Here is a 26,159-nt window from a genome sequence, read left to right as displayed (position 1 = left end):
AGTGTTGATTTCAAACGGCTCTAAATATCACCTCTTAGCTAAAACAGTGGACACACTGAAAACAGAACTGGCTATGGCATAATGATCCCTTAAGTGTAGTAAATGCATTATTTGCTTACGGTACTTTCAACCTCACCATAAGTCAAGAGCAACTGCATAAACAATACAAAGACAAGATTTTTAACCTGTTTTTTTTTTAATTTCCTTGAAGCATTAGCTACAACACAGAACAGAATCCATCAGCATCTATTTAACTAACCCGTTAGCTGTTATCAGAAAAATAATTTGGGATCAGAAATGGGAGGGGGCGTTTGAGTTCTCCATGAAAAGTCAAGGTTAGTTCCTATTCTGTCCTTTTCAAACATACCTAATAGTGCACACTCCTCACAGGACACGTCTACGTGCTTCTTAAAGACAAATCGTCTTAGACTCATACTTGTACAGAAACTATCGATAATTAGATCATCGTCTGCCAAAAACGTTTTCATTGGTGCATTAGAACAAAAATGATCCCTGGGTGGATATGTTTGCCAAATCTTATATACAACGGTGTCACACTAATATTCATAATTTGGTAGAACCTGTCGGAAGGGTATAGGAAGTCCTGGTGTGCTTTGAGAAGGTAGTTAAACTTAACATCTCTCAAACGAGCTCTAACTTTCTATAATGCTTTTCTATGTTTTCCATAAGATCTTTTCATTTTCCACAAAATCCACTTGAACAAAAAGAAAAAGAAAAAGCCTACATTTGATGATTCTATTAGTAGCTGCTTCTGAGTTTCCTAAAGCGTTTAGCCACTGCTCACCGCTCTTTTCTTTTTCAGTGTCCATTACTTATTCTATTGGAAAAATGGTTCTCAGAGTCTGCATCCAGCAGGCTTTCTACTCTTCACCTTTAATCTTTTAAACCCAGGAAGTACCATCCATCCCTTTTACAAATGAGAAACTGACGACTAAGGAGGTAACGTCGTTTACCCAGAGAGAATGCTTTGGATCCGGATCATATCGGTTTCACAATCTGTATTCCTCACTGCAGCCCACACGAGCTCATCTCTTTGCAGTTTCAAATATATGCCAAGAAAAAGATGAATAAAGCAAACAGCCAGATATGTTTGCATATCTGCAGAAACCGTAAGACTCCCAGCACAGCAACTCTGAACCTGGGGAGAGCTTTACGTGTCCCCAAAGTTTCCCGATAAGTCTGCTTTCACCAGCTAGCCATGTTACACAAGGACTTCTAACTCTTTCCATCCCCAGACATCATAAATGCCAACCAGATAGCAATTTGCCTATTCAGACTTTGAGTGGAACAATAGTGGCTTTCACAGATTCTTTGCCCCCCCCTTCTCATGGAGTTGGGGCTATGTACCCTTCACTGAAACTGGGTGTGCATTCAGAGAACCAAGCAGGTCAGGGTCGGGGGAGGTCAACAGAAAGATCCTGTGAGACATCTGGGCTGCCATTGAGACCATGTGCCTTTCTATTTATTATAGCACTTGTTCCTAGCGGTATAAGTTATTCTACTAGCCTGGGGAGTCCATACCAGAAATTCTTGTAGAGATGCCTCAGTCTGAAATCTCAGCTGAGTACATCATTCAATTCCTGTTCAAACCTTTTAACACAGAACCATGAAAAGTTTGCTAAAAGCTCCTTTATATTGAAGTTGTGTGTTACCTGCAACACATAACAGAGAAAGACTCTGTAGGGAAAATTAGTTGTAGTAATTGTGTATAACTGTATAAATATGATTTCTTAGGAAATCATTGCTTTTGTAAATATGTAAATTGACCTGGTGGGGTTTTTTTCTGATCCAAAAGAATATAAAGAAAATACATTTGCTGAGTAGTGTTTTATGGGTCCAGATTAGAACACTATCTGCCCATGGGTGATTTTAACTTTTTAACACAATAAGAGTAGTAAGAAGACAATAAAGAACAATTCTGGGTTCTGGTCCTAATTCTATCACTTAGCTACGAGACAATGATTCTGTCAATTTCTCTGAGGTACATGGTACTTTGCCCCACCCATCTTACATGGTAGTAAGAAAGACAACATTAAATAATTGCCATGAAAAGGCTTTAAAGGAACTGGCAACGGAGGGAGAAGTCTGTAATCCCAGCTATTAGAAAGATTGAAACAAATGAACTGGAAGTTCAAGGCCAATCTGGATTGCAGGAATGAAGGGTGAGCGGAGGAGACAGCTGAGCATATTCAGTATACAGTACAGTGAAGTGAGCGAGGGAGGGGAGAGGAAGGAGTGGCAGGGAGGGAGAAAGTGACAGGCTTAAAACATAAGGCACTGTGCAAATGCACGATCATAGTGTCATTATACAGTGCTAATCACTATGATTTCTTTTGAGACACATATTAGGCTAACCTCAAACTTGTCTCATAGTCAAGGATGACCTTGAACTTCTGATCCTCTTGCTCTACTTTCTTGCTAGGATTACTGCATATATTACCACAGCTGGTTTTCTATGACATTTTAGTGACAGTTTGTATGTGGTCCAGTACGGAGGCTGTATCTTTGAATGTTTGTTTTCATCCTCTGGGCAATGGATTTGTCAGTAGTAGCCAGTCCCTCCTTGTAATTACTTCCTTACTCTTGGCTTCCTTGACACTTAGTTTAATCTTAGCTCAAAGTTCACACCTACTTTTGTGGCCCATCATCTTCTACTAGACCCAGTCATATTGGAATGACTTTATGTCTGATCCAATGGCCCTCTACTCTCTTCTGTCTCTGTCTCTCCCTAAAAGTTCTCATCCAGGGCAAGGTCATTAATAGCAGCTACACTCTAAAAAGCTAACTCTAAAAAGCAACTCTGAATGCTCTACTGAGCTCCAGGCTTCTAGGTCTAATTGCATGGGTACCGTGGCTACGTGGATGTCAAAAAGCCATCTTAGACTTAAGATAGGGACCACATATTCTAATGCGCCCACAAAATAGGCTATTTCAAGCCTTTATCATTTCTACAGATGAGACTTAACAGTCAACACCACTGCATATGACTGTGCAAGTTGAATACAGTACAAACTGGCCATGGACAGTAGCCCAGCTTCAGTAACCTTTGAGTTCCCTCCTAACCTGTCCATGGACACAGCCTTAATTGTCCAACCAAGTCTGTGGTCATTCTACTCAAGCTACTGTCTTCGTTCTCCATCCTGGATCAACGCTACACACCCACATATTAGCTTCCCACTGGCACCTTTAGCCCAATTAAAGTTCATTTCTGTCTAGCCACCAAGCAGTAAGGATGATAATACAAGTGAGACCATGCCTTTTATCCCAAAAATCTCCCAACGACATCCTAAAGCACTCAGAATTAAAGTCGAGACTTTCAGTCATAAGAACTGGAATTCAGTTCTTAAGAACTCACACAAACAAGGCAGTGCACCTGTAATTCCAGCCTCGGACAATGGAGACAGGTAATCCCCAAAGCAAGCTGACCAGTGATATTAATCATATTGGTGAGCACTGCATTTGATTCATAGACCCTGATTCAATGAATAAGGTGGCGAAGTGATCAAAAATGATTGTTGACATCAATCTTAGTTCTCCACGTGCACAAGTGCACATGGGCTCACACACATTAAAACAAATTTTAAAAAAACACAAAAGAATAAAGGTACTCTAGAGCCATCTGGCAAGGGGAAAATAAAGTGCTCTACCTTCATGGCACTGAAGTTCTTTTTGTACATGTCCCGCTTTTGGAAGAGAGTAGCTGCAAACGGTGACACAGGTAGACCCATCTGGGACATGCACTGTGTCTCTCTAAATAAGGTTAATATCTGAGGATCAAAGTTCACAAACAACTCCCCTGTGTCTGGAGCCTTCACCAATAAAGAAGCCTCAAGACCTGCGTGGATTTCTTCAATCTGTGGGAAGAAGTCAACATTATTACTACAAGAGTGTAGTGTACACACAGTACCTGACTCAACCATTTCTGGGACTTAGTGAACACTTATTCAGTATTCTCCCATGGATTTGACCTTGCTAAAACCCAGACAGTGGGATCACCTACTGTTCTCCTAAATTACTTCTCAGAAAACAGCCTTCAGGTTCTTAGTGGTGATACTGTATAGTCAACTGAATGTGTTTTTTTTTCATTTTCAGACTCACAAATGACATATAAGTAGACATTGAAGTAGCCTAGGTGATTTGGAAAGGTTAAATTTAAAACATCCTGATGCAAAACACCCAGGAAGTTTGGGACACTATGAAAAGAACAAACCTAAGACAAATAGGAATAGAAGAAAGAGGAGATTCCCAGATCAATAGCCCCCCAAAAATTATTTTCAGCAAAATCATAGAAGAAAATTTCCCTAACCTAAAGAAAGAGATGCCTCTAAATAAGAAGTCTATATGCTTCTAGTCTATAATCTACAAGAACTTTACAGAACAACAAATAGATTGGTCCAAGAAGATATTTAGCACTTTATGCCTAATCAGTTATATTTCCTAATAACAGTTACACAAACCCAGATTTTTATATATTTAGAAATCCAGTGGACACAAATACACAACTATTACTTGTTGCTGATCTACAAAGAAACACAGTATTGCTGGGCTACATCTTCATTCACTATTAATACAACCAACCAAGAAGCATAAGACTTCTTCAACAGACATACTTATCCTCCCTCCCTCCCTCCCTCTCTCTCTCTCCTTCTCCTCTCTCTCTCTCTCTCTCTCTCTCTCTCTCTCTTGCTCTCTCTCTCTCTCTGCCTCTCTCACACTTTGTGTATATGTGTGTCTGTATGTTTGTGTGTCTCTGAGTCTGTGCATCTATATGTTTGTATGTCCATCTTCATGTGTGTTTACATGTCTGTGTGTATTTCTGTGTATGCTTCAGTGTGTGTGTGTGTGTCTTTGTATTTGTGTGTATCTGTGAGTGTGTATGTCTCAGTGTATGTATGTGTAAATGTCTGTGAGGGTATATGTGTGTGTCATGTGGGTGGGTGGGTGTGCTTGTGTCTGTGTATGTATCTCTGTGTGTCTAAGTGTGTGTGTCTTTGTATGTATATGTATCTGTGAGTGTGTGTATGTGGCAATGTCTGTGAATGTGTGTGTGTGTGTGTGTGGTGTATGTGTATAAATGTCTGTGAGTGTGTATGAGTGTGTGTGTGTGTGTGTGTGTGTGTTTGCTGGGGATAAAACCCAACGCCTCATGCATGTTAAACAAATGCTCTACCACTAAGCTATATAACCAGGATCTTACTGAATTTTTAAAGGAGTTAAAAAAAAAAAAAAGAAACCCTAACTGACAGAGCAGTGAAATGCTGTGTGACTTTCTCACTTAGAAGATTACAAATTAAACAGTGAGCTTCTATTACCTAGCTTATTACTTTTTCAATACTAATAAGTATTTTCTTTCATGACTACGTTATATACTTTGATTTATTCAATTCAACCAAACTGATTTATAAAATATCCCTGTCAAATACAAGCAGAGGATTTCCTCTACCTAACAGTACAAACTACTTAAGGAGCATCCATTCAGGAATTCACCTGCTGAAGCCAGGCCCTATGGTAGAGGACCTCAAACTCCAAGAGGACCCTGGCTATCCTGTTATAGCTGCGGATCACAGGTTTGGCATCCGCAGTCCTCAGCACAAAGGGACGCCGCTGGAAGAGTTGCATTGGCTGTTCCAGTCTGTGGAACAGCTGCCGGGCCCACAGGATCTTTCCAGCTATGGGAGGCTGGTTGCGAGCCAAGGGAGGATCGTACTTCTGTTTCGTATACAGCTTAGAAATCATGTCGATGTCAGCCCCAAAATTCTGGAAAATTATTTGGTATTTTTCCTCAATACCAAGGTTAGGTATATTCAATCTGATTGAAACACACAGACATACACACAAAAAAGCACAAAGTTTTGAATTAATGAGAATGTATATCTTATTTAATAACATTCATTTTAAAACAATTCAAGGGAAAGCAATGGAGTACTTGTGCATCATTTTAAAGAGTCAAATTAGTATCAATCCTTACAAGGCAAAACCATGAACCTGGGAAGAATTATGTCAAATTATTCAGACATTAGGCAGTATTACTACAGGCGGCTGCAGCCTACTTCAAAGCTAAGAGTATTCTCTACTGGCAGAGATGAAGCAAATCCTTAATCCCTTCCAGGGATTAATCCTCTTCAGCCTCTGAAAATTTAAAACTTGTGACCTTGTGACTCAGACTGCGGAGAGGGGCTTTTCTTCACATTATAACTCGAAGTTATAATAAGAGTTATAATTACAATGAAAGATAAGCTATAAAAAGAAGCTAAACTGTGCTCGTATTATCCCAAGTTTAGGAGACAGAACTTGGGAAATTATTTCAAACCTTTACCTTTCGAATTTCTCCAGCGTGCTCAGAGCTTGCCTTGTGCTTGGAGTCTTTTCGAATGTGACGTCCATGAACCTCTGCAGCTCATTCTGAAAACAGAACAAAACTCTAAAACAAACAGCGAATTAGCGCTAAGATATTTTTGTGAGACCGGGTCATCCTATGAAACCCAGGCTAAACTCAAATTCACAGGCCTTTTACCTCCACATCCCAAGGACTGAGATTAAAAATATGTGTCATAGTATCGAGAAACAACGAAGGTTTTCTACTTATCAACAGAAGACAAGAGATCCAGGTTCTTCACGCCTCTTCTAAAGGGTGGGGGAATTATAACAGAAAATTAGTAAGCATAAAAGGAAAATAAAGTGTCCAGAAGCCAGGAAGAGAAACCTAGCTGTCCTGAGAACATCATAGACAAGGGCAGAGCCAACCCCCACGCTGGAATCGCGTGGGTGCCAGGGCCTGCATATCTAGCTAGCCAGAGCCCGGGTCAGAGCCGAGAAGCAGCGGGAACATGGAGGCTGCCCGGGAACAAGCCAGACCGGGAGCGGTTTTCTAAATATCACCCCTACAATAGGGAGCCGAAGAAATGGCTCCTCAGTTAAGAGGACTCTTAACTGACTCTTCTTCCTAAGGTCCTGAGTTCAATTCCCAGCAACCACATGGTGACTCACAACCATCTGTAATGGAGATGCCCTCTTCTGGTGTGTATGAAGACAGCGACAGTGTACTCATACAAATAAAATAAATAAAATCTTTTAAAAATATATTAAGCATAATATGTTGGTTACTCGTCTACTATTCAGTTTGGATTTTGATTTAAATATAAATGCACTCAAAACTAGGAAAAAATCATTGTACTGTTTCTTATGTTAAAAAAGGCATGTACACTCAGCGGGTAGGTTCAATCACCGCTTCTCTGAAGTCACCTGGGCGGTTGGTTTCACAATACTGCCCCTCCTGTGCCAGCACAGACCTAAGTCAGTACAGGACTCAGGCTTCCACCCCTTACCAGCAGAGTTCTCATCCCCATCACTCCTGGTCCCCTGAAATCCTGCATTCTTTCCGCATAAACCCTACCTCCGTTCCTTATCCCTGAGATCCGTCAGCCTACCTACCCCATCCAGAGCCTTGCGGACATGGTTATTTTTACCCCAGTTTTATAGAGATGCAGGTTAAATTCAAGGGAGTGGATTTGTTTAAAAGACAAAGTGAAAAATTATTAGTTAAAGGAAAGAGAAGGAGAAAAGGATGAAGAGATCAGAGATCACCTAACCAGTAAACCAAATTCAGAATCGGGTTACTTTTAAGATAGAAGAGGAGAGGGACGTATGTTGAGCTTTAAATACGCATATATGTGGGCATGTAGATATGTAAACATATTTATATGAGCAAGTGGGCTCCGCAGGTTGTGTATACACATGAATGCATACACACACACACACACACACACACACACGAGGTTAAGAATTCGAGAGGGGAGGGAAGAGGTCAAATGATGGAAACATGGTACTAAGGTATGACATTCTTTTAAAAATAAATCTTTTCCATTCAAACAAAGAAGAAAAATAAGAAGGCAGGAGATAGAGCGTGTAGCTAATATCTAATGCCAGGCTCCAGAACATTCGCGCAGCCCTCTCTGTGCACTGTGGGAAGACCCGTGCCTCTCATCTCTCTAGCTCGCTCGCACCTCACACTCGGGGAAACGGCCCACATCAGTCACAGCCTCCAGTTCTCAACCTCAGACAAACAGGAAGACAATGTTACTTCATCCCAGGCTCATATCCTGTCCTGTGAGGGAGAAGAGTAATCAAGTTCTATGGCTGTGTTGTAGGCCCGCCCCGCCACCCGGAAGTTTCTATCGGACTATCTTTTTACCTTGGAATTCTCGTTTTAGACTCAGGATCAGGACAGTGTTCATTTATCGTGGATCATTTTCCCTCCTCCCTCACCGTTTTCTATGTTACTCCCACTCTTCTCCTTTGCTTTTGATGCTATGACCACGCCTCTCTTCTAAGTTCATGCATGTTTGTATTTAAATGGAACCAGTATGAGCAATGAGGGCAAGCCCGCTTTGAAGAGTGAATCTTTCTCCTTTGACCAACCACAGTGTGGAAGCCTGACACACCACTGCCCAGAGTAAGGGACTGGTGGGTTGTTTTGTTTGTTTCTTTTTGGTTTTTGGTTTTGAGTTGGTTTTTTGTTTGTTTGTTTGTTGTTTTATTTTGTTTTTGTTTTCAGACAAACTCCACATCTTCTTATTAAGGAATTGAGGCAAAATATGATCTCTCCCTCCAGATGCTCAACTATCTCTTCCACAGAGGAGCTGCAGACACATGGTTAGACTCTCTAGAGAATCACATAGATAGCAGAGTGACTTAGAGCCACTCTGTTTCCCCTCTGAGTCATGAGAGCAAGGATAGTGCCCACTTTCTAGGATTATCGTGACTATTAAATCAATTCACAGACGTCAAAGGAAAGTGTCTGGGACTGTCTTATATCTCCCTCTCCCTTGAGCTCACTCCTCCCAAAACCCCTCACAGCATTTTCCCTCCATTTGCACACATGTAGTTCATTTAGTTCAAACGATAAATTTCAGGAAGAAGGAAGCAGAATGGCCATTTTACACTCTTGCTTCAGGAGGAAGTGTGTGTGTGTGTGTGTGTGTGTGTGTGCATATTTATCTGTGTGCACATATTCTGTGTACATATTCATATGTGTGTGCATATTCATATGTGTGTGCATATTCATATGTGTGCAAATGTAAATAGAAACACGGGTGTGTTATGAGTGTAATGCTTGCACAGATTAATAATTGTGTGTGAAAAACCAAAGAATGACTTTGGGTATTGCGCATCAGTAACTATCCACTTTTTGTGGAGACAGAATCTCTCACTGGCTTAAAATTTACCAAGCAAGCAAGATTATTGGCCAAATAGTCCCAAGGATTCTAATGTCCCCATCTCCATAATGCTCAGTGTACAAGCCTACACCTAGCTTTAAATATATAGAGATGTAGATATAGGTAGGTAGGTAGGTAGGTAGGTAGGTAGATGATAGATAGATGATAGATAGATAGATAGATAGATAGATAGATGATAGATAGATAGATGATAGATAGATAGATAGATAGATAGATAGATAGATAGATAGATAGATAAAGAGACATCAGTGCTGGGGTTCACATTCAGGTGTTCACACTTGCAAGAAAAGCACTTCACAGACTGTGCTATCTCCCCATCCCAATCTTATTCCTATAAATAAAAATATGCCCCTACATCTCCTAAGGGTGAAAGAATTCTGCATCTTAATGTGGCAGAGAGCTGTCAAGTTGTCTCCCACCTTAGCTTCCCTGACTCCCCATTCCTAACAACAAAGATCCTTCTCGATTATCCCCAGGTGTCCCATCTACCTTTTATTTATCACATGACCCCTCAACTGATAGGCTGTAGGCTGTGCACTTACCCCTAAAGCTGTCACTCAAGCCCTTTTCCCATGAACCTAAGCTGGACTGCTTCTGTGATGTGTTCTCAGATGCTGACAAAGGCCATGCTGCCCAGAGAGGCTGAAAAGTCAGGACGGCTGGTGTATACTGAGTAAGAATGACTGGAAAGAAAGCAACTGAGAGCAAGAGGGGCCCCAGCACCATGGTCTTTAAGACCAGCCACAGCCCTGCCTTTAGAATCCGCCAGGCATAGCTGACAGTTAGTTAGGTTACCTCTGATCACAATCATTACCCTATAGTTACAAAGAGAAATGCATGCCACAGCCTAATGAAGCTACAGGACATTTCAACAGAGGATGAAAGTTAACTTCCTAAGAGCTAAGACAGAAGATGTCTGTGATTGCGAATCATTAGCCAAAGCTGTATTTATGATGCTTTAATCTAAGGAATGTAACGCCTTCAGTTAGTCATCCGAAATCACAGAAGGAAGGCTGAGATTGCTGCCAGCCCCCCTGTGATAATGATGCCTCTGCCTTTCGAATTCGGAATGATGAGCAGGGTAACACAGAAAAGACTAAGAAAGCATGTGACTGTCACCAGGGATTTTACTATGCAACCTACATGAAGCCCATTAGTCCTCTTGCAAAACTCTTCATAATCTTGGTCAAAATCCATTTTCCGTTGATCTAAGAAGTTATACTCCTTCTTCTTTATGGCAGCAACAATGTCCTGAGATAAATGGAAGATACGAGACAGTGTTTCATTTTCTATGAGACAGTGTTTCATTTTCTTCTCAGTACTCAGGACCTGTAGCCTTTAAACGGAGAACTTCGTAAAGCAATTCCCTCAAAAATGTTTTAAAAATAACTGTGTCTTCCACCTCTCGTTGACTGGTGCTATTTGTTTTACACACCGTGCAGTTCTGCCATCCTTCATCAGAGGAATCATCCAGGAAGCACCATCTCATCACACGGTTATACAGATTATGTGGACAAATATGTACAATTAAAACCACGTGTGAAAATAAGCAGGTGGCTTCTCAAAAGTTTCCTGCAGTAATCACATCTGAAATAAGCTAAAAGGAAGCTCAGAGTTGAATTTAATAAAATGTCGTTTTTGTTGACAGGCTTAAAGGATCTCAAAGAATAAATAGATAAGATTTTAACAAAATAAAAACCAGATAGTAAGAAAGTGGGGGAGCTACACTACCCACAGGAGAGATGTAACCCCCAAATAAATACTTTAAATGGGCCATTGAACACACTCTAACGCTTTCCAATGCTCTAGAATTAATTACTTCTGTTGTCCTGTACACCTACGGTCTGTGATTAGAGGGATATAAATTAAGCGATCATCTCCTTGAAGACACTATTATCAGAAGTTCTGTTTGCTCAGGATGATGAGCAGTAATGACTTGTGATCACTCTTAACCAGGCACTAAGCCGTTCTCAAACTCAGAGCCCCACACTGTTGACAGAGCATATAATCTTTAGGAAGAATTTGGGGCTTCCTACCACGATCTCCTCTTCAAAGTCGTTTCCACTTAGGCATCATTCAAATCTCTGAATATACAAAAAATGTGCAAGCTGCTCAACTTTTGAAATGAAGTCTAGGGGTCTGGAGAGATGGCTCAGCAGTTAAGAGCACTGACTGTTCTTCCAGAGGTCCTGAGTTCAATTCCCAGCAAGCACATGGTGGCTCACAACCATCTGTAATGGGATCCAATTCCTTCTTCGGGTGTGTCTGAAGAGAGCTACAGTGTACTCAGGTACATAAAATAAATAAATAAATCTCTTTTTAAAAAAAGAAAAGAAAGAAATTAAGTCTACCAGTGAAAACAAGGTACTCTTCCTTGCTGTCCCACTGTGTACAAGAGTATTTACATATGGAGACTGTGAGCATGCATGCAGTATGTGACATGTTTGAGACAAACGTGGGGAAGCTGCACTAGGTAACTTTTTCAACATATACTTTTTTAAATTCAATTTTGTTATTTAAGAATTTCATACAGCATGCTATTATTTTTTAATATCTACATACCTCCTTCTCCCACTTCCAACTCCTTCCATGCTCCCTACCACTCTCTGAAATTCATGATCTTGTCTTGAAATTATTATTACATCTGTGATGTACATGTAGCATATGTGATATGTACTTATGTACACATATATGTATATGTATGTATATGTATGTATATGTATGTGTAGATATGTAAATATATAGATATTTGTGTGTATGTGTATGTATATGTGTATTATGTGTATGTATATGCATGTATATACATGTATGTATATGTATGTATATGTATGTGTATGCATATGTGTGTGTATATATGTATATACATGTATATTTGTGTATGCATATGCGTATGTGTATACAGATATGTATATGTATACATATACATATCACACACCTAACAAGTTTATTTAGTGTTGTTCATATGTATTTATGTTTAGGGCTGACCACCTGGAACTGGATAATCCATCAAGGGACTCATCCCTGGAGCAAGCTGATTTTCTTTCTCTCAGCAACCATTGATTGTTTGTAGCTCTTCAACTAAAAGTAAGGCCTGTAAAATCTCTCTCATCCACATAGGCATTGTTGACTGGCATGGTCATTATGTGGGACTTGTTTAGGCAACCATTGCTGAGACTGCAAGAATCCACTATCTCTGTCATGTCTAAAAGACACAGTGGTGAGTACCAGCCCTCTAGCCCTTATAGTCTTCCCTCACCTCTTCCATGCAGCCTCAGCTGTGGGGACTGTGTTTGGATGTACCAGCTGGGGCTGGAAACCCAGTGATCTCTCATGCTATGGCTTATATACACAGCTGTGTTTGATAGACGTGCATGAAACTGCACATCTGTGCTTATCACTGCCTGCCCGTGGCAGCCAGAGAACAACTTTGAGACTCTGTTCTCTCTTTCTACTGTGTGCTTTGAGGATCAAACACAGGGTACCAGGCTTACAGGGCTGCCATCCCACTGGCTCTGTATATACCACTAACGTGTACAAATAAAATGTATACAGATACTTACATATCACTCCAATCTTGGTGTCAAATAGTGCCTGAGACACACTGTGTTCTACACAAACTGTTTTCGTATGAATGAAGTTAAAAAAAAAAGGGTATATGAAAATCTACATATGACGGAATGAGGGAAAACTGACTACAGGCAACGGTCGTGGGTATGAAAGAGGATAAAAAGCTACATGTTTTCTAGTTCTAGTTACCGTAGGCATATTTGGGTCTTGGTGGTGTGGAAGTATATAAAACATATTTAGTACTGGACATGTAAAACCGAATGTGAAGATTCACAGCTTCTACCTCAAAATCCAGTTCTAATTGTATAAAAGTTCAGTAAGTTGTATGACTTTAGGGCTGGTAAATTTTGGTGTGTCGTGATTTTATTTATTTGTAAGATTTTTTAATAATAAAGCTTATTTTCAGAAATTAATTTTTAAGAGGAAAATTGTATTTTAACCATTCTCTTGTGTTATTAATGAAAATGCTTTTTTCTTAAAGATGATTAACTTGAAATTATTGGGACTTCAACCTTGTAACCACACACCTGAGAAGAATGGGCTAGTACCATTATTCAATTCCCAAATAAATCCAATTTCCTTATTATTAAAGAATCCAAATATATTTTATATTGTGTATTCACGATTTGTCTAAATATCATTGTTCTGTTAAATATTTAAGTTTACTTCTGGGCCATGACAAGAAATCATATTTAAATGCGTAGTACCTGGTACTTAGTCACCAGGTCTTCCAGCCCCTCTATGTTGGAGTCTTGCAGGACTGAGTATGTCTTGAAGGTAGTGAAGATGTCCATTATCTTGACCAGACGTCGGTGGAAAGTTTCAAATTTTCCAAAAATATACATCTCACTAAAGTCAAATTGTTTTTCACTTGGATTTTGCTTAAGCTTTTGTTTTGTCTCCTGAAAGCAGGACTGGTATCCCTGATGGTCAAAAGAAAAGACTATAAGGAAAGCAGGACTCAGGTAGAGAACATATCTAACGACTGCAAAACCTGGGTTTCCTGGGTTCAACCCTTAGCATAGAAGGGAGGGAGAGAGAAGGGATGAGAGGGAGAGAAGGAAGGGAAGAAGGAGGAAAGGAAGGAAAGAAGGAAGGAAGGAAGGAAGGAAGGAAGGAAGGAAGGAAGGAAGGAAGGAAGAAAGGGGAAAGGAGGGAGGGAGGTATGGAGGGAGGGAGGGAGGGAAAGAGGGGAAGAGGGAGAGGGAGAGAGGGGAAGAGAGGGAGAGAGGAAGGGAAGGAGGGAAATAGGGAGGAAGAAATGGAGGGAGAAATGGAGGAAGAGAAGGGAGGGAAAGAGAGGAAGGGAGGAAGGGAGGGAGGGAGGAAGGAGCAGGGGGAATAAAGGAGGAGCAGAGGAAGGGAGGGATTCATCTATTTCTCAAATGAAGGTGGTAACAAAATTAGACTGAGAATCTTTTCATAATTGTATTCCTTCTACCTTTCCCCATCTTCCAATCCAACAAACTACGATTTGAGTGCAAGCCTGTGTCTTGTCCTCCTTGGTCCCACTGCTTCAGTAACAGAGTCACCTTATACCATCTCCCCCATTGGTCTATATGATACTTAAAACTACCTAAGATTAGTTACCAGTGTACCTCAGAACCTTAGTAGAATAAAGGAATAAACTTTCTCAGCATGCTTATTAACACTCAATTTTCTTAGCAGCGAAGTTATTTTGTAAAAAGAAAATGCACTACTATTCTGTTTAGCAGCCAAACATATCATTGTCAGATGATTTAATATGGCCCCAGAAACATAACACAAAGAACAAGACACAGGAGCACACTACTGAGCTCCAGTTACCTGCTTAAGTTTAATGGCAGCTGCTATTTTTTGCATAACAATGTCCTGAGGCTGGCTCCAGATGGTTGCAGTCCCATTGTTGGTGATGTGGGCTTTACATGCAGATATCATCTGATTTGTCACCTGGAATTTTCCAGAAAAAAATAATGTCAGGTACATAAAACCCTCGTGAATTATGAATCTGAATAGAGCCTTCAAGTCTTCTTCCTCTGAGAATCCAGTCTGTGGCCTTCATCTCTGGCTTTGCTTTTCCCTCTGGACTCTGATCAACCCTAACCCTCTGATACGGTCAAAATCCACAGTCTGGATTGTGCTTGGCAATCCCAGAATGATGAAGGAAGAGTCACTGTCTTCAATGATGTAGCCAGTGGTAAATTACTCTGTGCAGTAAATGTCCCCCCAGCGACACCCTGTGAGTCACAAAGCAAAAATAAGATTTGAAAGAAGGATGGGGATTTTACAGGAGGAAGTGGGGATTTGTGGGGGTAGGAGGAGGGTTATACAGGATGGAGAAGTGAAAGTGGCCCAGAGCTACTATATGGGCATGGATCATCAAAGAACATATCTTAAAGTGATCTGTGAAACCAGAGTTGGACACACATGAAAGGTCAATCTCGGGGTTCACACATTTATGCAAAAATGAAGATCTTAACCAACCAAAGGATTGGCTCCCCTGTCTAACAGCCATGAGGATTTCCTCTGCAGGCCCCCTTCTCTAATGTCTACCTCATAGTTAACTAGCACTGTGTAAAATGCAGTCCCACTTGATAGATCATGTCATCATGACCTGCAGAGAAAATGTCAGAAAGGGGACATCAGAGAAACATGGGTAAAGCTAATGTAGAAAGCCACTAATATTATATTCACCCCTCCAGACTTCAAAATATCTCCTTCAAAAACCTTCCTTATTGTTTGGAAATAAATCGAAAGCATAATTAAATGTCTGTGTGATATAAAAGAGACGGTACCAATCAGGTCAAGAAGTGAGAATATGACTGGAAAGATGGCACAGAAGTTAAGAACACTTCTTGTTCTTACAGAGGACCCAGATTACATTCCCAGCATCCACATGATAACTAAAAGTTATCTGGAACTCCAGGTCCAGGGTACCCAATATCCTCCTCTAGCATATTCAGACACTGAGCATGAACATGGCACATGACATCATACATACAAGCAAAACTTCCATGCAAATAAAATAAAACTAAATAAATCTTAAATATTAAGGCAGAGACAGAGCAATATTAGCCATATGTTCATGCCTATTGGTTTTAGGATTGCATTGTGTGCTGGGAGCTGGGTCAATATATAATTTCTTCTCTTCTTTTACTATTTGAAAATGCCTGTTACAAAAGCTTCTGATCATTTGGTAGTTTCACAAGCACATACAAATAATATGCATGAAATATCAATTAATCATATAAATTACTAGACTTTTGTATGTCATTTACCCAGGGAATATCCCCCTCTGACCCAAAATACCTACAAGTCAGAGTATGGTCTTACAGTTGTAAACACAATTGTGGTTTGGGGCAGGATCGTTTTAATTAGTTACAAAAATCCTTGTCTCTTTATATCTGAAGTATGGGGATTACAGTCATGAGCTACCATAACTGGCTTAGTAACATTTTTCATGATTAAAATTTATACAAGAAGAAATAATGGTAAGCTAAAAATCACACAGGAAAATTCTGAAAATCATCTTAGTTTTTAAGATATAAAATAATAGAATATTTATTGTAGCAGTCTTTAGTGGGAAATTTTCCCCGAAAGTTGGGAAGAGCTAAGGTGGGAGGAGTAAGGAGAGGAAGAGGAGGAGTGAGGAGAGGAAGAGGAAAAGGAAGAGGAGGACCTGGGAGAGAGAGGCAGAGATGTAGGAGGATGGAGAGCCATGCATGTATGGAGAGCAGTCCTGGGTAACAACTTATATCTAGGTTAGTTAATTGGGAAACACCTCCAATTGTGTGGGCATCTTGTTATTGAGCATTACCAAATATATAAAGCCTTTGATTAATCTTTAAGCATTAGAGTCTCATTCCTACCGGGTACCACATGGATGGTGGGATGGTCTGGGCCAGCCCAACCTTCTGGAGACAGCGTGAAAGATTGGCAAAGCCGTCTCTCACACTGGCATCTTGTGGGTGCCAGGGCTGGTGTCTCTGGCCATCTGAGCCTGTGGCCTGAGACTATGGCTCAAGCTGCAGCAATGGTAATTCACAGCTGCTCGTGACCTCAGGCCTAGCCTAGTCGGGAACATGGCGGCTCCATAACTACAAGTTAGATCAGGTACCGCCATTTTAAATATTACCCTCAATAGCAGTCACTTTAGGAAACAATGCCTTTGTTCCCTAAAATCCACCTGCCACAAGAATTTAATTCTATATCCATAATATAGAATTTAACTCTGTATCCATAAGTCCTCCTAAATATAAAGAGCACAGATCAAGCCAAGCTAATAGATTTTTATTATCCCAAAATTGGCCATTGGCGACGAGGTAACCACAAACTCTCTCCTACACACTCACCTTTACAAACAGAGATGTGATTTTCTCAGAAGTGTTGTAGTAGTGAGAGATGCTGTAGATCATCTTAATTGCGTTTATAAGCGTAGGAATGGCATCTATCATGGTTATCTAGAAGAGATCCCAGAAGTTTTCAAGGGAAAAATGTCAAATTAACCAAAAATCCCAATTATGAGAGTCTAATCATTCTATTTTCATTAAAATAAATTTAAGATTATTAAGAAAAAATATCTTAAACAGTACCTCACAGTTTCCAAAGATATATCTTATAAAAAAATCATTTTTATTATTTGGTCATTTGTGGTGAATCAAACTTTATTTCACTACAGAAGGCTTGCTTTCGTGATAAGTAGGTTATGCTAACTGTTGTTTTTGTAATGTATGCAAGCAGATATGTCCTAAAGCTAACAGACTTATTTAGAATGTAAACCAACGACCTTCCCCATAGTTTTTTGGTGTAAATTCTAGACTATCAGCTTCAACATTGAATGGGAAATGTATTGCAATGCATTTTCAAATATACAACATTGAAGATGATAGATAGATAGATAGATAGATAGATAGATAGACAGATAGATAGATAGATGATTGATAAACAATTGATAAACACACAGAAGATACATACATACTGGATGACTGGATGAGTGGATGGATGGATGGAGAGAGAGAGAGAGAGAGAATAAATGATAGATGACAACATAAGATATAGACAAAGCTATGTAAATGTATTTTTTGAACATATGAGATTTCTAAAACCTTTACAGCAAACAGTCACATCTGTCAGCTAAAATCCAGCACCCTGTTCTGCTAGTGCAGAAAGTCTCACCAGTGGACAAAGGGGACAGAAACCTTAACTCACAGGGTCACTGCTGTACAGAGGGTCACAACATTTCTCCAGTGTGTACAAATACTTGACATTGTCCTTTGCTTCATTGGCTGCGTCAGTGATCCTAATGTCCGTATCCCGCCAAACCTAAGCACAACACAGAAAAACAATGTTCACACACTTATCCCAGACGACTGCAAAATAAGAGCTACTAAGCGTTGCGCCAATCCCCTCAGCATCTCCAGTTGCCTCCTGCCTCCTACAGTTAAAATAATGAATCTTAGAAGGACGTGGAAGAGCGAGTCAAAAAAAATTAACTAAATGTTTCAACGCACTTATTTTTGGATTTCTCTTGTATACTCTATTCTAGCAGAAACCAGCACAGCCCTGCAAACTACAGCCGCCTGCAGTGTGACCACCAGACCCACTTCCTGTCTCATGCTCATGCATTCCAACCTGAGTCCTCCTTCCCCGGTGGCCCTACACTTGTGTCCATTTGGTGACACAGTAAGTATTTATTCTAACTACCAACTATCTGTCAAGACATTAAAATAGAAAGCTATCTAAATATTAAAGGGGATATAGCATGCAGAATTGGTTTTGTGCAAATCCTAATGGTAGGAATTCTGAACTGTCCTGTATCACAATACTGAAAGTCACTGAAAAGCACATAAGAAGAATGACTTATGACTAGTGACACGCTGCTAATGAATAGAGTATGACAGAAGCCACGATGCTTTACTCCCAGGCTTAGCTTGCAAAGACTGTGCCTTCTAGATTGAGAACCCGCTTACGCTTACGCTTTCTGTACTTCTCTTGAAAGAAGCCTGGTACCCCACCCTCTAGCTGCCCGTGGCGAGTAGCAAGTGGTGAGAACTGGAGGATGCCTCTGACCAACAAAGAGCAGCCATGTCATGAGCAAACTCGGAAGCAAGCCTTTCCTGTGTGAACCTGCAGAGGAGCCAACGGCTCAGAGGCAGCCACAGGAACCTTGACTGAGAAGCAGCCAGCTCAGCTAACACCACGGTTCCTGGTCTGAGGTTAAAAATATTTTTTTCAGCTGATGCCTTTTGGGGCGCTTTGCTTTGCAGTATAAAAGTAATATATGAGAAGTTGAGACTTCACAGTTGCCGCGTCTGTATTGTCTGACGGCATTGCGTGTGTGCGTGTGTTCTTGTATTGTGTCATATGGTCACATTACATCTCAGTTACACTGCTCACCAATAATACACATACATACAAGTTTAACAGCCAACCAAATGGCTTTAACTCGAAGGCTAATTCCCAGTATCTTAAAGGTTTTCATGCTGGTAAAATAACAACTTTCTGTTCCTAATTGTTCTGTGGAGTTGGGGCTGGAGAACTCTCGGCAAAATGGCTACGAACCTTCAGAAGCTTGGACTTGGCAGCGGCAAGCACTGCCAGCACAGCCTTTGCATCGGGGCTTTTCAACTGATCTAAAAGGTAATTGAATTTGGAGAGCCTTTTTTTCCAGTGCTCCAACTCTGCTCGGGGCCCAACGTCGTCTGCTTCCTTCCGCAGCTGATTGTTCTCAGCAAGGATCTGTAAATGCAGAAGAAGAAAAGTTGTATGAGATCTAGAGTATAAAAGCCCCGCATGAGCCAAAAAAAAAAAAAAAAAAAGTAGGAACAGAGAAAGGACACTGTGTGAATCACGTATTCTATTCAGTTCCATGACTCTAATGATGGACTCTGACTAACCCAACATGCACCTTTTTTTTTTTCCAATTGACTTTCGCTAACAATGATCTAGGTGGTGACTTGGAATGAGCTCCAGACGCCATGATATATGTAGTTTCCTTGCCTGTTCTTTAAATGCATAAACTGAAGCAGCACAACCTCGAGAAACCCCATGCCCTAAGCAGGGTGATTCCATATGTACATATTGTTTGGATGGAAGGGTCACCTCTGTTTTAGAACTTTTCCAAAATTTTTGAAAGAATTTTTTAATTCATATATATATGAATGTTCATATATATATTCATGTATATATATACGTGTGTGTGTGTGTGTGTGTGTGTGTGTGTGTGTGTGTGTGTGTGTGTTGGGGGCAGGGAGGCTGCAACTTAATGCAGGTACCTTTGGAAGCCAGATAAGGGTGTTGGGTACTGTGGAGCAGGAGTTTCAGATAGTTCTACATCGCTTGACGTGAATGCTAAAAACTGAACTCAAGACCTCTGCAAAAACAACAAACACTTTTAGCCACTAAAAGCCTCCACCAATATAGATATAGATACATGTCTGAAGCTCTCAGCTGAAGGACAGAATGAACTGGGGACCTCCTCCATATTTCCATAGAAGTTTTCTCAAGAAGAATTAGCAAAGTGCAGCTTTGGTCACTAACTTCACAAATCACCAATTTCTACTTCCTCAGAGCCCTATCTTTCCTTATTAATGACCATAAATAAGCGACCTTCTTCGTTACTAACGACCGTTAAGTAGAAGCCACACTGAAGCTCCCTTCTTTATTAGAGTTTGTGGTATGATAAGGGGACAAGTGAGAATCCCAGCGTAGAATCCTTCCATCGGCGACTCTGGTGATTCGGCTTCTGAAATGAGCAGAGGATTCTGGGAGTTACCTGCTCCGTCTGTTTGATCCACACTTTCATGCAACACTCCACTTTTTCCACAGTCTCGGGGTTACTAGCTAAAGCCAAGTAGTCCGCGGGTTCCTTCAGAGGTTTTAGTTCAGCTATGTCACATTTTTGAAGGTTCACCTAATTGAAATTAAGATTACAATAAATAGAAAATGTTTAAAAATTCCTAAATTCACTTTTTGGTCAATGTGGGTCTAGTTGGAGCTCAATAGAATCTTAGCACCTGTACTACCATGCTCACTCAAAATGCTTATTGAAAGGGCAGTAACTAATAGTGATAACAGTAATACCACCGACTTTTCTCTATGTCTTTTTTCTTTATGTCTTTTCTACAAAAGATTCTAAGGTCAAATTTAGGGGTGGGGCATATTAGAGAGAATATATCATGAAACTAATAAAATAATTAGAAATATTCACCACGTTATAACACTACAGAGAAAGAATCAACCTGAAGGAAATTAGCATGGGCAGGGGAAGTGGGTAATTCTCATTTTTTCACTGAATTCCTTCTTGGAACAAATGAGAGAAATTGATCTCCATGCCTTCATGGTTAGCAAATTCACTTGCAAATGCTTGGGTAGATTTTAGAGGGCACCAACCCACAAATAAGCACACGTCGCATGTCAAATCACAATATGGCCCTTTCTGTTTCGATATCTACTTTCCTTATGATAAAAGTGTCCCTTCAAACTTATGTGCATCTCAGAACTCAGTGCTTGAATTTAATTCGGTTTTTACCCTCAATAGAGATATGATTCATATCCCAGCATGTTCAGAGCCAACAGAACTGCCATTGCTATTTGTCACTTACAAGACCTCACATAGCGTCCCTAAATTAAACAAAGCAGCAAAGAATGCTCAAGAGAGATGGACATGGAAGTGTGTGGAGGTACCTCCCACTACCAGGGTCCGCCCTGGGAACATGCCCACACTGGAATTCCTCCTGAAGGCTTTCCATTGTCTTCTTTTTGATTCATAAGAAGCCCTGTCAGCAGGCTCAGTCTTCTTAATGAAATTTTTTTAAAAAAGGGAGAGAAGCGGAGAGCATTTGGGGCTGCTTGGCAAGAATCTGACATGGGCCAAGGATAAGGAAATGGGCTGCTTGGCAGGAATATGATATTAGGCTAGAACAAAGAAATAATCTCAGGCAGGCATCTAAATCTTAGGCTAGAACAAGGAATTAATTTCAGACAAGAATCTAAATATTAGGCTGAAACAAAGAAGTAATTTCAGACAGGAATCTAAATTTTAGGCCAGAACAAGGAAGTAGGCTTCAGACATAAAAATGACTTTGGGCTAGGACAGGGAAGTCGGCTCAGATATTTTGGTCATCCTTATAAGCCCTTAGAAACAGTGGTCACAGGAGTGTTCACAGAATTTTGTTTATTGCCTTGCTTGTTCTTTGACTATTTGTGTTTATTGTCTTGCTTGTTCCTTGAGTATTTGCATCTATTTATTGTAGCTAGACCCTCATCCTGGAACTGACCTTAATACATGCATGTAATTAAGATGGTATAAAAGCAAAAAGGAGAAGGGGGGTGGGATAGGGTGTTCTAGGGAGGGGAAATGGGGAAAGGGGATGGCATCTGAAATGTAAATAAATAAAATGCCCAATAAAAAAATTTTAAAAGAAAACAATTTTTTTAATTTATTTATTTATTTATTTTATGAGTACACTGTCACTGTCTTCGGACACACCAGAATAGGGCATTCAATCTCATTACAGATGGTTGTGAGCCACCATGTGGTTGCTGGGATTTGAACTCATGACCTGTGGAAGAGCAGTCAGTGCTCTTAACCGCTGAGCCATCTCTCCAGCCCCCAGAAAACAATTTTTAAAAAAGAAAAAGAAGCCCCTGTCAACACTCATCTCTCTGGTTCTGCCTTCCATGCCCACTCTTTCCCAGTAGGATGGTTTTACAGGCCTTCGGTTCCAAGCCAAGCTCTGCATCTCCCTAGTTCAACTGGTACAACTCAGAAATCTGACTCCACAACCGCCTCAGTCCCCACCCTTGCTTCACCCTCACGGAGCCCTGACACACCTACCCAAGTAACATCAGCACCCAAGACAGTTCTGTGCTTTTGTTGACACTGATCCAGCCTGGAGTGTGCAACCACCGACCTCTTAAATCATCAATTAAATGTGCTATACAAGTCATACAAAAGACAAATCTCATATTTGCCAAGCTTATTATTAAAAGCCGTTTTAGTCATAGGCTAAACTACCATACTCAACTTCCTCCAGGTGTATTAATTCCTCTTTCCTTCTTCCAATACTTCTGTATTTCCCACCACCCCATCTTGCCCTTTCTTATTTAATACACACACACACACACACAAACACACCACTGTAGCTCCAAAACCCTTTTCATTTTAGGATATGCATCAATGTGACAAGTGCTCCATTCTCCATCTGACAAACTGAGGAAACCCTTACCTGACTACAAACCAGCAGCTTTCAACCTGTGGGTCACAAACTCTCTGAGAAGAGAGAGACAGAGAGACAGAGAGACAGAGAGAGAGACAGAGAGAGAGACAGAGAGAGAGAGAGACAGAGACAGAGAGAGACAGAAAGAGAGAGACAGAGACAGAGAGAGAGAGACAGAGAGAGAGAGAGAGAGACAGAGACAGAGAGACAGAGACAGAGAGAGAGAGAGAAGCATAAAGCATCTCCCTCATACTTTGTATTTCTGGGAATCCAACTGTTTTTAATGAGCCACTCACTCCTTCTTACCTTCTCCTTCAGACTGTCCTGTGCACCTGACAAGATGCCCACAAAACCTTCCAGAGAGCTCAAGAACTCCTGCCGAAGGCTGGGTGCATCCTGTAGTCCCTCGAGCTCACCCCAGCCGTGGCTTGAGGCCCTGAGAGCTGGGATGAAGACATCTGAGAGCAGACGCCTCACGCTGTTCAGCAGGCCCCCATCTGCAGTGTCTAACGTGTTAAAGCTCACCTCCTGGAAGACAGGTTCATCACCCTGTATCATCAAAATCACCCTCAATCGAAGCATAGCAGTGAAGTCGCGAACATGTTAATTAACCAGATAGCGAGTGAATCACGTTTTTAAAATACCGTGTTTGAAAAGGATACCTTCGTACTAGTCCGAATTATAACCCTCTAAATAAAAAAAAATGAAATAAATTGGATTCTAGATGTTTACTGGTTTATTCTTCTACAAGAAAGTAATGAGATCATGCAACCTCTAAGAGACACAGAACAGCTATACGGGTGCACTTTGCTTTACACAGAACATAAAGTTGTATATCTGCTGTTAGAAATCTTGTCATTAAATTATTTGGTGGGAGACTCTTTTGGAAAGAAAAGAGCTCCCTCTATACACAAATACAAAGTTGTGTGGCTATTTTATTAGTAAATTGAATATCAATCCCTCCTTATCAAAAGAGAAGAAGACAATATCTTAATTGGCTGTCTTAAGTCCAAATAAATAATAAATAAATAAGGGGCTTTTCTTGCTATCTATCTATGTACTTATTCGTACATTTACATGTATCCTGGGGATTAAACTGAGAATCTCGCCTACGCTAAGCGAGCACTTGACCACTAAAGCCAGCTGTAAAGCCCCAGCCCTTGAAGGAAGCTTTATATACTTTAAATAGCCTGTGCTTATCTCCACAAGACAGAGCAGATATGAGTGATACATGTGGTTTGGAGATCTGAGATAAATGGCTGTCTCCTTACCCGGTGAATGTTCTCAGCCGTGATGGCTTTGGATGGGTCAGATCTGATGAAGAACACACATGCCCCCATAAGAGCAACATCTTTCCCTTCAGTCACGAACACCTTGGGCTTTTTCATCTTTCCGGAAACAGGATTCGCCCCTCCTGAGGAGCCAAACTGCCCTACAAATACAAAACAATTTCAGTCTCACAAATGCTGCCTGTGGCGGACGAAGTTGCCACCTAGGATGAAGATTCCTTCTAGAAATTACTATGACCTATCACATGGGTAATCTCTAGTCTCATCCTGAAAGAGATCTAAAAGGGCCTGATGCATTCCAGATCACGGGTGGGTAGGGGGGGCAGTGAGAGAGACTGGGGTGGGGAGAGGTGGGAGACAAAAATCACTGATTGGCATACACTGTTCCAGGATCTCCCCTGGGTGCCATCTCTACACTACTAAAGTTTACAACCCTGAGGCACCTGTGAGCTTTCCTAAGCTGTGCCAGCCACAAATGGCAGAGGCAAGGTCAAAGCCAGCCTTAACTACAAAATTCAGGATTCTAACTTTAATGACACCATCATAACCCAGGCAGCAGGTTAGTTCTCTATATTGCTAGTTTCAGGCCCGGGCAGAGGTAGGGTGACAAAGAAACCAATGTTCCTGCTCTAGAGTAAGACCAGGGCTTTAGCCTCCATGTTTCCTAATCACATGACCTTACCTAATAATTTCTCATCCTATGTGTATGGGTATGGAGCCATGGGACCCGGGGAAGTGGGGAAACAGACCTAGAACAAGAATCAGGTCAAGGTAAATTTTCTGGTGCAAATCCCAGAAATCTCATCCTTAGGATGGCAGAAGGGCAGGGAGCCAGGTTAAACTTCCCCTCCCCTTATAAGGTGTGGTCCAGCAGCACCTGGAACTCCTCCTTATGCAAATGAATCATCCCTAACCCCAGCCAATGACGTACACTTGCCCCAATAGCCCCTGGGTTTAATATCCACCAAAGGTTTTTAATAGACTTTGTTCCCCACATTAAATTGACAGGCCTCCCAAGAATCTGTTCTCTATGTGCTCACCTCACCTGAGGTCTCTTAGCTCTGGCCTTCCTGCCCTGCTTCCTCTCTCAGGATCCACTAATTGTGATCACTGGCCGATTGTAAATGGCAGGGTGTTCTTCCTGCCTGTATGTTCCCACATGTGTGCCTGCTGCCCAGAGAGGCAGAAGAGCTGTCCGATCCACTGGAACTGGAGTTGTAGATGGTTGTGTACACCATGTGGACACAAGGGGCTGGACCTGAATCCTCTGCAAGAGCGGCCAGCGTTTCTTACCTCAGCAGCTCCTCTCATGTTGTTTAAACATAGGATAGGCTATTCTCATTTAACATATTTCTTGTAGAATTTATGCAGGATTATTTGTGTGGTGCTTAGAGGAGTTTGTGTGTGCGAGCCACTTATAAAATTCTGTAAGGCGTTCTAGCTCATCAAACATTATCAGAAAAATCTGAACGCTCATGTTGGTTGTCCAAGAGTGCTGTCTGCAGGGTGGCTCAGTTAGACACAACAGAACGTGCTCTGTTGTGTCCCTTTGTGTCCTTAAGTGAATTGAAGATTCAGCTTACTGCCACAAAGAGTGAGGGCGGTGCTCAGGGAAGAATGGGAGGTAAGTCAGTGAAATGGAAATTGTAAGCTGAGCCCTAAAAAGAGACCAGTTCCTCCCTCTAGGTACTTCCTCCTTGAAGTGCTGAGCTTCTGAGTAGGAATTTGGTGAAGGGTCCCCGGAAAAGGGAAAGCCAGGTATTCAAATGAGGCACACCTCTCACACGAGAAGATTAGAGACAATACATAAGACAAGGAATTTCAACCAAGGCTCCAAGATACGGGAG

The 26,159-nt window shown here is 41.1% G+C and overlaps 1 protein-coding gene across 1 annotated transcript in view; it reads right to left on the bottom strand.

The window, feature by feature from the left end:
* Dnah5 (dynein axonemal heavy chain 5) overlaps positions 1-26,159 on the bottom strand; it is a 237,302-nt gene that overhangs the window by 189,315 nt on the left and 21,828 nt on the right. Inside the window, exons 4-15 of the mRNA XM_028767581.1 lie at positions 24,295-24,455; positions 23,330-23,551; positions 20,578-20,715; positions 19,365-19,541; positions 18,012-18,125; positions 17,156-17,263; positions 14,631-14,753; positions 13,532-13,747; positions 10,401-10,508; positions 6,338-6,423; positions 5,509-5,830; positions 3,669-3,875 (exon numbers count right to left, since the gene is read on the bottom strand). Of these exons, the coding sequence (XP_028623414.1) occupies positions 3,669-3,875; positions 5,509-5,830; positions 6,338-6,423; positions 10,401-10,508; positions 13,532-13,747; positions 14,631-14,753; positions 17,156-17,263; positions 18,012-18,125; positions 19,365-19,541; positions 20,578-20,715; positions 23,330-23,551; positions 24,295-24,455 (1,982 nt within the window). The remainder of the gene's footprint in view (positions 1-3,668; positions 3,876-5,508; positions 5,831-6,337; positions 6,424-10,400; positions 10,509-13,531; positions 13,748-14,630; positions 14,754-17,155; positions 17,264-18,011; positions 18,126-19,364; positions 19,542-20,577; positions 20,716-23,329; positions 23,552-24,294; positions 24,456-26,159) is intronic.

The sequence above is a fragment of the Grammomys surdaster genome, unplaced genomic scaffold (genome assembly GCF_004785775.1).
Source record: "Grammomys surdaster isolate TR1022 unplaced genomic scaffold, NIH_TR_1.0 174, whole genome shotgun sequence".
Lineage (NCBI taxonomy): Eukaryota > Metazoa > Chordata > Mammalia > Rodentia > Muridae > Grammomys > Grammomys surdaster.
The sequence above is the reverse complement of the archived record's forward strand: the minus strand, read 5'-3'. Positions and strand labels throughout refer to the sequence as shown.